The 14292-nt window shown below is 32.7% G+C and overlaps 1 protein-coding gene across 2 annotated transcripts in view; it reads right to left on the bottom strand.

Annotated features, from left to right (window-relative positions):
* The window catches only part of LOC129002398 (guanylate cyclase 32E-like), a 124369-nt gene that overhangs the window by 14391 nt on the left and 95686 nt on the right, over positions 1-14292 (bottom strand). For both annotated transcript variants that reach the window (XM_054430174.1, XM_054430175.1), the window contains exons 5-13: positions 13055-13172; positions 8723-8872; positions 7855-7951; positions 7136-7220; positions 5679-5831; positions 4701-4844; positions 3797-3969; positions 2921-3041; positions 2002-2166 (exon numbers count right to left, since the gene is read on the bottom strand). In XM_054430174.1, the coding sequence (XP_054286149.1) occupies positions 2002-2166; positions 2921-3041; positions 3797-3969; positions 4701-4844; positions 5679-5831; positions 7136-7220; positions 7855-7951; positions 8723-8872; positions 13055-13172 (1206 nt within the window). The remainder of the gene's footprint in view (positions 1-2001; positions 2167-2920; positions 3042-3796; positions 3970-4700; positions 4845-5678; positions 5832-7135; positions 7221-7854; positions 7952-8722; positions 8873-13054; positions 13173-14292) is intronic.

The following is a 14292-nucleotide window of genomic DNA, read 5'->3' as shown; positions in this document are numbered from 1 at the left end:
CATTGACTTTGGCAGAGATGGAATCCATTTGATAAAGACAAAATCGATACAGTTTCCGGCACTCCGAAACTATGGAACAATTGAGCGAACACAGATCCCAATAATACTATGCTGGGCCTGCACAGTCCATAAAATGCAAGGCTGTACTGTGGATCAGGCAGTTGTATACCTCGGGTCTGCACTATTTGCCAAAGGACAGGCATATGTCGCACTAAGTCGTGTCAGATCATTATATGGCATATGAATATAGGAACTTGACTGCTCAAAACTCACTGGAAAGACACCATGCAATGAAGGAGATGGAGAGAATGCGAAAACTAGATCATCCAGCATCATAACTGAGCACATTTAAAACTAATAACTAATAAGTACGGTATAGCTTTAATTTCAAGTAACAATTTTATCAAATATATTTATGAATAACATTTCTTTGTACTTTATTTCAGAAACATTGCGATTAAATAGATTGATATATTTATAGTTAGTAGGTAGGCCATACATGCAATCTAATACATAATTATATGCAAAGAAACTCAAATAAACCTTAGATTTCCCACATGCCTCTGTCTTAATCTGATATACAGGGTGTCACAAAAAAGTGTGATGGGCTATACAGGACCTAATTCTACATGCAAAAATAAGTCAATAATGAAGAATAAAATTTTTTTGATTTCGGCTTAGTTTAGCCGTAATCCGCCATTTTGTTTTTTGGGGAAAATATTTATTATTTCAAAATCCCTTTGAGATATTTTTACGAAACTTGGCAAAATTGTTTACACTATAGTAAGTAACATTTATAAAAAAATTATTATTTTAACTTTCCAAATTTAAAAATGGCGGCCGTTTGAATTCTTTAATGCCAAATTTCATGAAAACCGGTACCTAAATCAAAATTTTGTAAGACACAAAAGTTTTAGTATGTATTATGACAAATCCAACAAAACAAAAATGAATAAAATCGGTTCATAAATAAAGAAGCTGTGTTTATTTTAGTAATTTAGACTGAAATTACTTAACACGTTGGGTGCTGATGACGGGAATTCCCGCCATTGCTTAACATTGAAATAAATGCAATTTTCATGTTCAAACATGTCAACGGCACTTTAAGTGTTAATACGTTACATTGATTATTACATTACATTTAATACATTGTAATATTAATAATTTCAGTCTAAATTACTAAAATAAACACAGCTTCTTTATTTATGAACCGATTTTATTCATTTTTGTTTTGTTGGATTTGTCATAATAAATACTAAAACTTTTGTGTCTTACAAAATTTTGATTTAAGTACCGGTTTTCATGAAATTTGGCATAAAAAAATTCAAACGGCCGCCATTTTGAAATTTGGAAAGCTAAAATAATATTTTTTTAATAAATGTTACTTACTATAGTGTAAACAATTTTGCCAAGTTACGTAAAAATATCTCAAAGGGATTTTGAAATAATAAATATTTTCCCCAAAAAACAAAATGGCGGATTACGGCTAAACTAAGCCGAAATCCAAAAAATTTTATTCTTCATTTTTTACTTATTTTTGCATGTAGAATTAGGTCCTGTATAGCCCATCACACTTTTTTGTGACACCCTGTAGATGCTTGAAATAGATTTAACATGCACACACATTAAAACTAAAAAGTATAAAATAATTTATAAATAAAAAACTTTTTTTAAACAAAACGTTTTTAAACGCCCTAAAAAGTAGAAAATAATTTACAAATAATTTATAAATATGTTGAGAGAGTATAAATACTTGTACGATTTAAAACGAAAAACGTTGGGTGCATGCAATTAATTGATAATAATACATTAGTTCAGTAGGTGAAGGTAATTGTAAACTATCTATTGCATGCACCCCACGTTTTTCGTTTTAAATCGTACAAGTATTTATACTCTCTCAACATATTTATAAATTATTTGTAAATTATTTTCTACTTTTTAGGGCGTTTAAAAAAGTTTTGTTTAAAAAAGTTTTTTATTTATAAATTATTTATTTTGTACCTGTTTTAGCTCCTTCCTGATACTGCGTGTGATATCGAGGCTACGTTTGTGGATGGGTTTGATGGCGACGATGTTGCCCTTGTACAAACCAATGTGAGTGTAGGCTCGCTTTGGGCTCACTTCCGGTACCAGACTACGACAACCACTGTGCCTGTAGACTGGAAACTGTGGAGAAAATTATATTTATTATGTGGTTCAAAATTTCAATGGTCAAGGGGTTTCTGTTAATTTACTAACAATATTTTAACCAATTAGCAGAACAATTTGTCTTGCCTATTAATATTATAGGATTTGCCAAACTCAAAATATAGCTCTAAATATATCTGGAATGTGGAGCCTAGGTAGGCCTAATCCATCTGTTGATGATGGAAAGAGTTAACCTTTAGCTAACTCACTGTCTCAGTGTCAGTCTCACAATCACTTTAACGATTTCGAACCTGTAGACATTCGAATGTTCAGGAGTTGCACCTAATCCCCAACCTCTGGTGTAACCTAGTCAAGTTCATTGCCGGGTGAGCAGCTTAACTATTGAATTTGGATACTTGATGAACCATTCAACGTATATGCAGGAACCGTAGAAAAAGTTGGCCACTCATACAGTGTGTTGCTAGTTTAGTTCTATAAGCTTTCAAACTATTATAATTTATTGGGAAGTAACAGATGCTGGTTTTTAATAAACTGCCCTTTCAGTTTGGTAAATTTGAAAGGTTTTGTATACGAAATGTACTATTTCTGCCATTATTCAACTGAACGGCATTCCTTTACACTCCAAAACTAGCAAGAACTAAAGCATCGGTTTTAGCAACATATTTTCACGGCTGTGTACTAGTCAAACTCTCAAACCTCTCAGTAAAAAACTGTGACAAACTAAATTCGACATAATAAAACAACACTAATGTATATTAGTGATTACTCATACCTCGGTCGGGTAGGACACGCTAGGGCCTCCTCTAGGGTCCGCCATGGTAGGGATGATGGTGATGTCTCTCATGTCAATCTTCCACAACAGACAAGCTAGCTTCTGCTCATACCTGTAGTGTCTGTAAAGAAGATAATTTATTCTCTAATCAATTAATATGCCAAACGCCTTTGTATTAGACGGTCACAATATTATCTGTTTAGATATATTTTAAGGTTTGTAAGTGAAAGTGGTCGATAGGCTTCAGTGGTAACACATCATACTGGGACTACTACAAAAAGTAACAAGTTTTCTCAGTTGTAAATATCAGGCGACTGAATCTACTTTTTGAAATAAAAACAAGGCCAAAACGTACTTGTTTAAGCTTTGTTAGTAAACTAGGTCCTTTGTTTGATTACTCGGTATAGTTTATTCAAAGTCCTGTCAGGCTAGATAAAATATCGACACCACTCTTTCTTCTTTTCTATTAGACGAGTCACAGTGCAACGACGTAGATTAAACACTCCCATGTAAATTCGTCATTTAAATGAAACAGATAACGACCATTCTAAAGTACGATTGTGTACAGCTGTGCAGTGTGCAATACTATGTTGAGTACATTTTAATGCCCACGATGTTCTTTCAAAAACTTTAAAACCATTTCAATGAAGTAAAACTATATATTTACAGAAAGTTTCTTTTTCCTGGGAAAAAAGTGTTTGTTTTACCACCATTTGGTTTGGTGTAAAGCGTACCAAATGGTACCAGAAAACTCCTTTGGTTGAAGTTACGTCAGTGGAAATAAACGAAACACGAATATCACATACAAATCTAATTAAAATTTTACTATCTTCGAGAAATATAATTGTAAAATCCTGAATCAATATGACAACCCACTTGAACGCGAAAGTCACGGCGACGACGCAGAGCGCAGAGATGGCTGCCAAGGTCATGATGGCCTTCCAGTTGTAGCCGCAGCGCTCGTTGTCAAAACCACACAAGGGCTCGGCATGGGGCTGCCTCCCACTCACCCATTGGATAGGACGTCCCTCGTCGTAGTACCGGAACTTCTAGGAAAGGGACAGTAAAAGAACCTTAAGATAGTTTGTCTTAACAATCAAAAGGGCATACCGGTAATAGAACACGTAATAAGTAATTTTCAAGTTAATTTTCCATCTAATAAAAGTGTGAATTCAATCATAATGCACCAGTTCGGAATCTTCAGATTACTGAAGATTAATAAGTTGTAGTTTTATTTAAGTTAAAATGGTCTAGCAGAGCCTGAGGAAATTTTCTTGACCTCCCCTACTCTAAGATCCCTCTCAAGGAACCGACCAGCACTGGATTTGGGGTATACTTTTATCTATAATTGAACTACCATGGAAAATGTGTTGAAACAGACTGAATGTTAACTATGGTGAGTTATTAGATTTTGCAGCTATTCATGGAGTGTGACATTACTGTTGAAAAACTTTTGTTTTGGATTCTGTACAAAAATAAACACTCGCGAGGTATATTTTTGGTTCTCAAATCATTTGCTAGAATGATAAAATGTAAAGGTATTCTTTATCTGCTTGATATTACATTGAGTTATCTATACTAAAAAATGAGTAACGTTTGCGCACAATGATTTCAAATTTGGTAGAAATATCTTAGTTTTAGGCTAAAAACAATATCCCTTCTAGGCTCTGTTCTGGGAAAATTCGTTTTTCGTTAAAAACTTAAAATGAAACGACGTTTAAACCTCAAATCACATAAGACTAATTACATTAGTTTAACTTACTTAGATCAATTCACTCACCGGTATGTCAGTGCTGTCATCTGAGTACTGGAAGTATCCTACAGGTTGCATGCTCATCCTTAAACTGCCGTTGACTTCCTCGTCATCTAGGAGAGCCACGACGCTAAAGTTGCCTTCTGCGTCTCCGTTACCATCGATGTACACCTATAATGTTCAAAACGTATAATATTCAGTAGCGGTTCTAGGGCCTTGCTAAGGGAGCCACCTGGGAGTGTACCATGACTCCCGAGAGAGAAGGGGGGTCCAGGGGTCCTCCCCCAAATTTGGGGTTTAAAAACTGTTTGGTGGCTTTCTAAAGCCATATTTAGCGTCTAGAACTGTCTCCAAAAACCTCCTAGGTTAAGTTTCAGGACGAAATGTGTGTTAAAATTTATATTTCCTGGTTCCCATTTAGCGGGAGGTAGGTTTATCCTATAACCCTCTTCCTTGGAACCACCTCTGAGAATATTTATTCATCGTTTTTATGAGATCATTAGAATTGAATGCTATGTATGTGTATATATTTGACGTACCCTCTCTAGAGTAAACTGACTGATCCGGAGAGCATTTATTGTTATCTCTACTATCATAGCAAGAGAAAGAGACGAGAGGTATTTAATTAATTATTTCGTTTGACACTTTGAAGAGATGGCTAAATGCAAAATACATGTTTAACTGGCATTGCAGTTGGAAATTTGTAATTTTTTTTCCTAATCCTGAATATTGTCAGGTGTAAGATTTATCTTATTTACACTGTGATAAACTAACTGTGTATGTCTCCTCTACAGCTCCTACACATAGTTTTAGTATATTTTACAAATATTGCACTCTGACGTAACACATGAGCTAAGTCAGCAACAAAAGTTCTCCTTTAATTCATCCATCACTCATTCTTTCAGCTTCACCTCAAATTACAAATACTAGTGAGTCGGTGTCGTAGTACTGTGAATAAAATAAAAATAGAAACAAAAAACTCTGCAGTTTGAACCCACTACTTACATCATGTCCCTGAACGGAGTGGTAGGATCTGTTGAGGATATATTGCAGAATGGCTGAGCCATTCCTCGGGTCTTCACCGTTGTGGAAGATCTCTGTGAGGGCTCTAGCGTAGATCATGACCGCGTCGTAGAGATGAGCCGCGTGTATAGGCACCTGTTTAACATGAGATTGGTTTTAACATAAGATTGAATAACTACCTTATTTGGTGTTATGCACGACCTAGGAAACAAAGGAAAAGAGACATAAAGTAAGTCACGCCGTAGGCTTACCTTAAAATATGTTTCAGATATAGCTACTGTCAAGGACACGTTTGACATATTGAATATCCTTTGACATATCCTGTGGAAAGTGTACAGGAGTATGGTAATACAAATCCGACGAGATAAATATAAAGAAGTCTCTTAAACTAATAAAAAATGAATTTCAAAACTGTATGCAGCTTGTGAAAGTCAGCAAGGTAGGATATAATAAATTGTAATAAATCGACGTAATGTTGCTTTAAAACCAATGACAAGTTTTGTAAATAAAAATCAAACCCAAAATAGACGTTCTAGAAGTATTCTACTACATTCTTCTAAGTACTTATGCATTTTTCTAGTGTACCAACTTTAATGTGAACTAAACACCATAGATTCATTGACCAAACCCATATTTTTATGACCAGCCTACACATTAAATCCCTTGATAAACGTTCCCAGTTTGTGGAGGCACTAAAAAATCTCTACTTCGAGCAAATGGTCTCGGCTGGCGTGTCCTAGGGCTTCTGCGTCTTTGCGCGATTACTGGTGCGTATGCGTTTGAGAGTGAGAGTGAACGTTTTTTCTTTTGTATATTCTATTAATTTATAAAAATTACTATTTTTTTTTAATTAGTTAATTAGTTAAGTAAATTGAATTTTTGTTAACTTGTACTTGATGTGTTAAATATGTATTTTTATATTATATTAAGAAATGTCATTGTATTTTTATTTATTTATATTTAAGTTTGTCAGGTTAAGTGTAAGAGAGGGCCATGTGGCCCTAACTTTGCCTGGTAAAATAAAGAATTTTTCATTTCATTTCATTTCATTTCATATTTTTAAAAAGATTAAAATATTTATAATCAAAGTATGTCAATAAAATATTGTAAACACAGGAGTATTCAGTAGCGTAAAATGCGATTAACCTTTAGTTAATTGAATACCTCTGAGCCTAATTTCTTAATCCAAACACTGAGTTTGTAGTGTAAATAGCGTGTGGGTGTGTTTACATTAACTGTTTACACATATTGTTTGCAGGTTTAATGTTAACACACTTTCTACGTTTTTCAACAATCTTTATATGTTAAGTGATAGCGCAACAAATTTCCTGGTTTATTATACAATTGTGTATAGCTTGCAGACATCAATTATCTTTTTCCAGTGCTTACTTACTAAATTAATGCGTTGATAATATAAATTTAATATTGTAAAAACTTACTGAAATACTATCAAATATCTTGTTGTGGTATGGAACACAAAACGGTGGAAGTGTAGACTGTTTTTTCACCTCCTCGCATATTTCTCTAAAACAAAATAATGAATATATTGTTAAATATACTGTATGAATATAATGAAATATTCTAAGTAAAACAATATTTTATAGACTCTTCATTATGTTACAAAATTGTGAAGTTGATATTTGTTTTTATGTCTAACTCGCTACTGAACAATAATTGTAGGCTACACAAAAGGTACAAAATGACCTTGGCTAACTCATATTTTTTTTCGAGTATTAAAAAAAAATCCTCTCAAGCCTTGGTCTGTGGTGTCTAAAGTTTAAAAAGCGGAACTTTGGAAGAAAGGTTTTGTCTCCATTGAAAAACAAGGAAATCCACAAAATGTACATATTCCTCTATACACATATGTTTGCACTTAGTTAAAAATACTTATTTAGTTTTGACAAAGCTGATTTAAGTCAAAGCAAATTTTACAAAACTACGTACAATCAAGTTTTTCTCCATAAGTTTGCAGTGTTAACCATTTTATTCATGATATAAAAACCAATATTCTCTTCTGCAACCTTTTGCAAAACACAAAAAAAAATGCTTTGGAAATGTTTGGCAAGGCAATCGCAGTATTAAATACTGCGCTCTTATACAAAAGTTATGAAAAAAAACAAGATATATTGAACAACAAAAATGTGTAGCTAAAACTTACTTATATCGAGGGTTTCTAGGGTGGGAGGGGGTCAGCTTGAGCACGGATCTGAATCCTTTTAGTTCAGCCCCTTGGTGGATAAACGGATCCAAGTATTCTGCACAGGCAACAATAGTTGTCAATTCTTCTTAGGAACATAAATAAAATCATCGTAAATTATAGTATCTGGTTATTTGTGTATACTTTATTGGTGATGATTCTGTTGGATAGTAGGAAACAGATCAATATGCAATAAAAATTTATTTTTTACTCTTATTAAAGTATGACCATAAACATATTAATACCTGTCTAATTTTACGAAATTGAAAAGTATTAGATGAGAACAGAAATTAATTGCCATTCTCAACAGTTTGTAAGCCTGGGAAGCGAAATGAGCAAAACAAGATATGAGGCAAAGAATCAATGTCTCTGAAGTCCTTTTTCAAGCTTTCGAAAATCAATTGAACAGCCAAACTTTTATTATTAAATACCTGATAGTTGTGGGAAGTTAGGATTTTTACGAGGAGATTATGTAGGCACATTCTAAACTGTAATTATATATTTAGCTTCACTTTAATTTCAGCAACCATGCTCAGCTACCCCAGTAATCCATATGAAGATTTTTTCGAAGCCCTTTATAAGCTGAATCATAGAATAAATAAATGTATGGAAGAATGACTAAGAAAGAAAGTATTCTGTAATCCATCAATTATCTTATACCAATGTTTGATTAGTGTACATAATTAACAACATTTTAAAACATAGGTTTAAATTAGATACCCATCAATGCATGTTAACGGGATTCTAAACAGTTTTGAAATACCAGAGAAATCCATTTAAAACAGAGTTTTCTTCTTGTATTTCTAGCATTTATTTTGATCTCACCCACCTCTCTGTACAATACTCCTCTTGTGATCAGGATCGTATATCTCGTCATCTACTGAGATCACCACATAGTCTCCACGTTCTAGCAGTCTCCGCTGCTGTAGACACCTGACAAAGTCTACCAAGGCTATGTGCTCTCCTACAAACACGTACACTGGAAAAAGAGCAAACAGAATAATTCCAGTGGTCGGCTAAATAGAATATATATATTGTAAAGCCAATACTTACTAGTTATTTTAAGACATACAATTTATGTCAGGATCAATACAATTTGTCTATGCATGTGTGTGCTCGCATAAAAACCTTAAGGTTAATCGTTTGATCCCAAGCAGGGTATACCCAGAATCCATTTGTGATCGAGCTATCAATTAATGAATAAAAAAGTTGACTGACGATGGATAGTAAAAATACCATGTTGAAACAAACAAAATGAATAAACTTGAAATAACTTGACTTGATTGAAAAAAACTTCAAGATTTATCTAAGTTTTAATGTAGGTCCGCCAGACTTGAAGAATTAAGCAATGCAATTCGAAAAATGTTTTATTTCACTGGGTTGTGTTAATCCGGCATTTTTAAAAAGCTGTTGTTACAAAACTAAGTGTAAATGTCGTTTTGCTTGCCTGACCGTTATCTTCTGGGAGTTTGGTGATAAGAAGTGGGGGTCGAATCCTGGTTTATTCCCAAAAACTTCAAGTTACAATACAGTTCCTTAAAACCATCGCAGTGTTTGTTTCACTCTACAGTATATACAAAAATATACCAATTTACTCATTTATACGGGCCAAAGAAAAACTCAATATAGTTTTCTCTCTTTTACATAGGAATCTAAATATTTTCAATCAACATTTTAAAGAGTGTTATATGGATTACAGCAATTTAGCGACGATTGCACTGTAAGATAAATCACAATGTTGCTATTCTTTCCATTATTTTGTAAAATACTCCTAACCGATAAATCTGGAATTGTTTAATAAAGAGCTTTAGATTTCGCTTTTTTGTTCACTAAGGAAACCATCAAACTGTATTTGTTCCTTTTACAAAGGCAACAACGTCTTTATTGGCTAGGCGTTATATAAACAATTGTTTTTTTTTTGAAACAAGAATGGTTGAGAAACAATATAAAGTATTTTGTTTATTTGAGAAAACATTTTCATCTGAGTAATAAAACTTAAGTTCGATATTGAGATTATATATTAATAGGCAAGCGTGTTTCTTTAAAGCCCTTTTTCTCAGCTCGTATGCATCACTGGCAAAAATCTACGCTTATTGTTAGAAAGATATTTTCCTGCAGATGTGCAGAATCTCTTTATAAATTAAAATAGACTAAAAAATAAGCAAAATAAATAAATAAAAAAAAATCAACATGGACCATGCGTCGTATGGGTTGCCATGGTGGTGACGAAATAACAACGAAATATAAACAGAAATAAAAAAAAATCTAAGAAATTCTAGTCAATGTTTTATTTACAGCGTGGGTGAAAATAGAGAAGCCTATTATACATTAAATATTTTTGGTCGAGTTATCGACCACTGGACGACCTCGGGTAGAACTAAGCATACAATTCACAAACAGAAATAAACAAACAAATTGTAAGATGGTAGCTCTGGAATAAAAACAAATCTGTAATAATTTCAAAACAACGTGGGATAGAATGTTTTTGCAAGCTGCTTTTAAAACCAGTAGAATGGGTTCTTACAGAAAGAGATCAGAAGATTTAAATTTGTTATTGTTTAAGCAATCCCAAACAATTGGGTTTGAATTAGTTTGTTCCATGGACTGTTGTTCAGTACTGTACTACTTACCTTGTACTTGTTTTGTAACTGTTATATTTGACCATTGATACAAATAACCATTTCATCCCAATGATAAAGCTGTTGCAAGTATACAATTAAAAATCGTTGTAGTTAATGTGAGCCACAAACAAATTGTGCTAGTCTAAATTAATAAACTCTGTCCAATACACAAAATATTTTAACAAGTCAAATTAATGGAATGACTTATTGTGAGTAACTGTTGACAAGATGGGCCAGCAACAATAAGTAAGGAAGAAAATATAATTTGGGACAATAGCACATTCTTTGACTGGCTCACACAACTATGTGCTTTTTTTAGTAAAAAAAGAAAAATGTACCAGCTGGTTCATGGGACGTCAGTCAATGATATTACAGTAAAGTAAAGTAACGCAAATAAAAACATATAGGTTTTCATTGTTTAAAAAAATTAAAACTAGGAGGTTAAACGTTGTGCATGATATTGTAAGATGAAAGAATCTATTTTTACTGTTAATCTTTACCAATCACTATAGGGTGGGATACTATTCTCTAATTCATTTAGCAAGTAGAGTTTGTGTTCATTTGAATGCGTCTGGAACCCTATTTCTTTGGATGTTAACAAATAGTTCAGTAAAATAACTCATATCATTATCATAAAATTTAATTGTAGAATACAGGATAAGCTATTATACATTATCATACTATCATTATATTTTACTCCAATATTAATTTTATTTGGGGATTTAGAAAATATGTTTTATCGGGTTTCATAAATTTAATGTGGAACTTCTATCAAATGAATAAGAACAGACTAAAACAAATTAGAAGGATGTGTACATTGGGAAATCGTGTAAAAAACAAAACAAAAACAACAACGTATACACAGCACAAAAGAAACAATAGTATATAAAAATTAAAGTTTTGTAATTTAATGTTAATTTAAATTTTGAACCTTACAAAATTACAAAATTAGTATTTTTAAGGGCCAGTATACAGACTCATGAGGTTGAATTTACAAAGGTATTTATTTAAATTGCTTTTCGTTTAAATCCTGGAAATAATAAGAAATATTGAGTTAGTTGCTGACAATGTTTCCCCTTAAGTTGGTATCGATGATGTGGTGATAAAAACCAAAGTAATCAATAGTTGCAATTGCTTTCAACTTGTTTTTATACTTTCATATATGAGAAATACAGTGTTTCATGTGCAGTGTATGTTTGTAAAGAATTCAGTACTGTAGAGTTCTGGATACGCTGCTAGATTAATCTACTTTATGACTTCGTTGGGTAAAACTAATCAATCCCAGACTTTTAACTGTGTTTTATTAAGGTCATAAACAGATTTGAGATATTAGTATGAAGACGGACAAAGGATCATATGAAACAAGTTTAACTTCGATTTTTACAATGGCTGAATTCAGTTATATATTGTTTCTGGAAGTGACAGATTTCAATTTGGACGGTAACTTCATCTCGGAATCGTTTTAATTTGATAAACAAAAAGCGTTACAATGTGACAGAGCCTGCTTTTTACGGTAATTGTTGGGTGAAAATGACGTCTGAATGTCATTAAATCAATGGTGAGTCAAGCTCTAAATTAAATCTCCGATTTACTTACTTTGATATTTGTCAATAAAGCTTTGAAGATTATTTGTAAAATAATACACTTACAGGGAACTGAAATGTTTACAGACACATCCTGAGAAGCAATGAAGAACTGTTTCTAGGTATCGATGAGCGTATTAACAATAGGCTCCTAAGTTTTGGGAGTGAACTGGTCTAGTGGTAGAGCTCGGGGCTTCAGAGCCCGTGGTCCCGTGCCCAAATCCCGCTAATAACCAATGGAATTTAAATTTATACAAGAAATATGCTTAACAATATGGTTGATAAGTATGAATATTTCCATAATAACAATAACATAACGAATAAATGCCATAACAATCACCTTCAAAACAAGCTTTTCAACTTTTTTCTAGAGTTTGCCATTTTTATGAAAAAGTTAACTTACCAAATAACAAAAAAAAACTTTTTGGGTAAAGTAAAAATTAATATATAGATTCTGAAACCATAAAAAATTAATTCATTATACTGCATGTATCCATATTTTATTTATGGTTGGTGAAGTTCTCACGTTTGGCTTATATTGTGGGAATTTTCAAAGTCATAAGATGGTTTATGATACTTTAAAAAACAGGGGTTTGTTTACCTTCCAACTGTCATGAAAAAACTTTTTAACGAGCTAAACATTTTTGTTTTCACAGGAGTACGTATAATAAAACAATGGCAATTTTTATATATATACTCCATGCTTTTCTAAGTAGCTTGGTTACTTTTCTATAGAGCTCCAAACTTGAGTTTCTAAACTTTTTCCCCCGTCAGAGTTGACAGAGTTCCCCCGTCACACTCTAGGACTAGCCTACAGTAATGTGAAAAAAACAGTTCTGAGCTAGAACCTATTGTCCTAGGATGTGAAGGTGAGAGATAAAAAAGTTATGATCTTTTTATCAAATAGTAAATATTAATTTTAGTTTCAAAATCATGCATTATTACATCTTTGCTCACCTCTTGTTCTCTTGTACGTGTCATCAACTATCTTCTCCATCTCTTGTATGTCCTTGGGAATGTAATTGTTGAACTCATACACACCTGTCACTGATAGGTTGTATTCTCCGGCCAAGTCCTGCAAGGAACCAACGATATTTAAGTGTATTCTTGGATCAGTATCTCAATCATTAGGTAAGAATTTGAGGTAAAACGTAGAAAGGTATGAATATTGCCATTACATGATAAACACATATCATATGTGTAGAAAAAATAGTTTTAAATAGTAATTGAGCTAAGTAATAAAAAAAGAACTAAAATTTACACTTTTGTTAATGAACGCAATCTGTGTTTATTTATACAGTAGGTTTGGTAGCTGGTATTTAATGTATGTAAATTCTGGTAAAATATAGCAATTGTGTTGAGTAGACCAGCAATTTGTATTTGCCACAGTTGTGGCTAACTAAAAATAGTGAGGTATGAAAACATTCCAAAACCAATTTTTGATACCTTAGACTGTATATTTTTTCAGTGTTTATTCAAGTTTAATTATTCAGTAAATCTACATAATTATCCTGAGTATACAGTTCAAGTTTTTTTTATCAGTAAAATATAAAAACGAATTGGCTGTGGTTTGTCCTAAACATTAAAATATTTGAAAATTTACTATCTGAGTTTTTAAATATTAGTATTTCAGAGGTTTTAAATACTAAACACTTTTTGTGCTAGATTTGTTTGGTAGTTCAACGCCGGTTTTAGCGAATTTCCCTATAGGGAAGTAGCTATTACCGTAGGTCTCATGGTAAGACTTAGGCCCGGGACCGATTTACTTTTTCATTTTGATGTCCCCAGAGGACAAAAACACCATTCGTTCAAATTTTTATATATGTATATATATATAGATTTATATATATATATCTATATAAATAAAATTAGAGTTTTGTCTGTACATTGCTTAGAATAATGAACTTTTTGGTTATTTTTACATTTCATAGGTCAGAGAAACCGAATCAAACCTTATCTCAATTTCTGTCTGTCTGTCTGTCTGTCTGTCTGTCTGTCTATCTGTCATTCTCTTGGTAACGCTAAAATACGCACTTTATTACAACTACTCCTCAATAACTATAGCACTGTCCCGCCTGAAACTTATTTTCCAAATACTATACATATATGAGATGGTTTTAGACGTATTTCATCGAATATGAGACAGTTAGATATTTAACAGTAAACCCTTGAAAATCAAGTTTTTGTCGATTTTT

Source organism: Macrosteles quadrilineatus, unplaced genomic scaffold (genome assembly GCF_028750875.1).
Source record: "Macrosteles quadrilineatus isolate MER2022 unplaced genomic scaffold, UCM_ALF_1.0 Scaffold_9__3_contigs__length_116548681, whole genome shotgun sequence".
NCBI lineage: Eukaryota > Metazoa > Arthropoda > Insecta > Hemiptera > Cicadellidae > Macrosteles > Macrosteles quadrilineatus.
The sequence above is the reverse complement of the archived record's forward strand: the minus strand, read 5'-3'. Positions and strand labels throughout refer to the sequence as shown.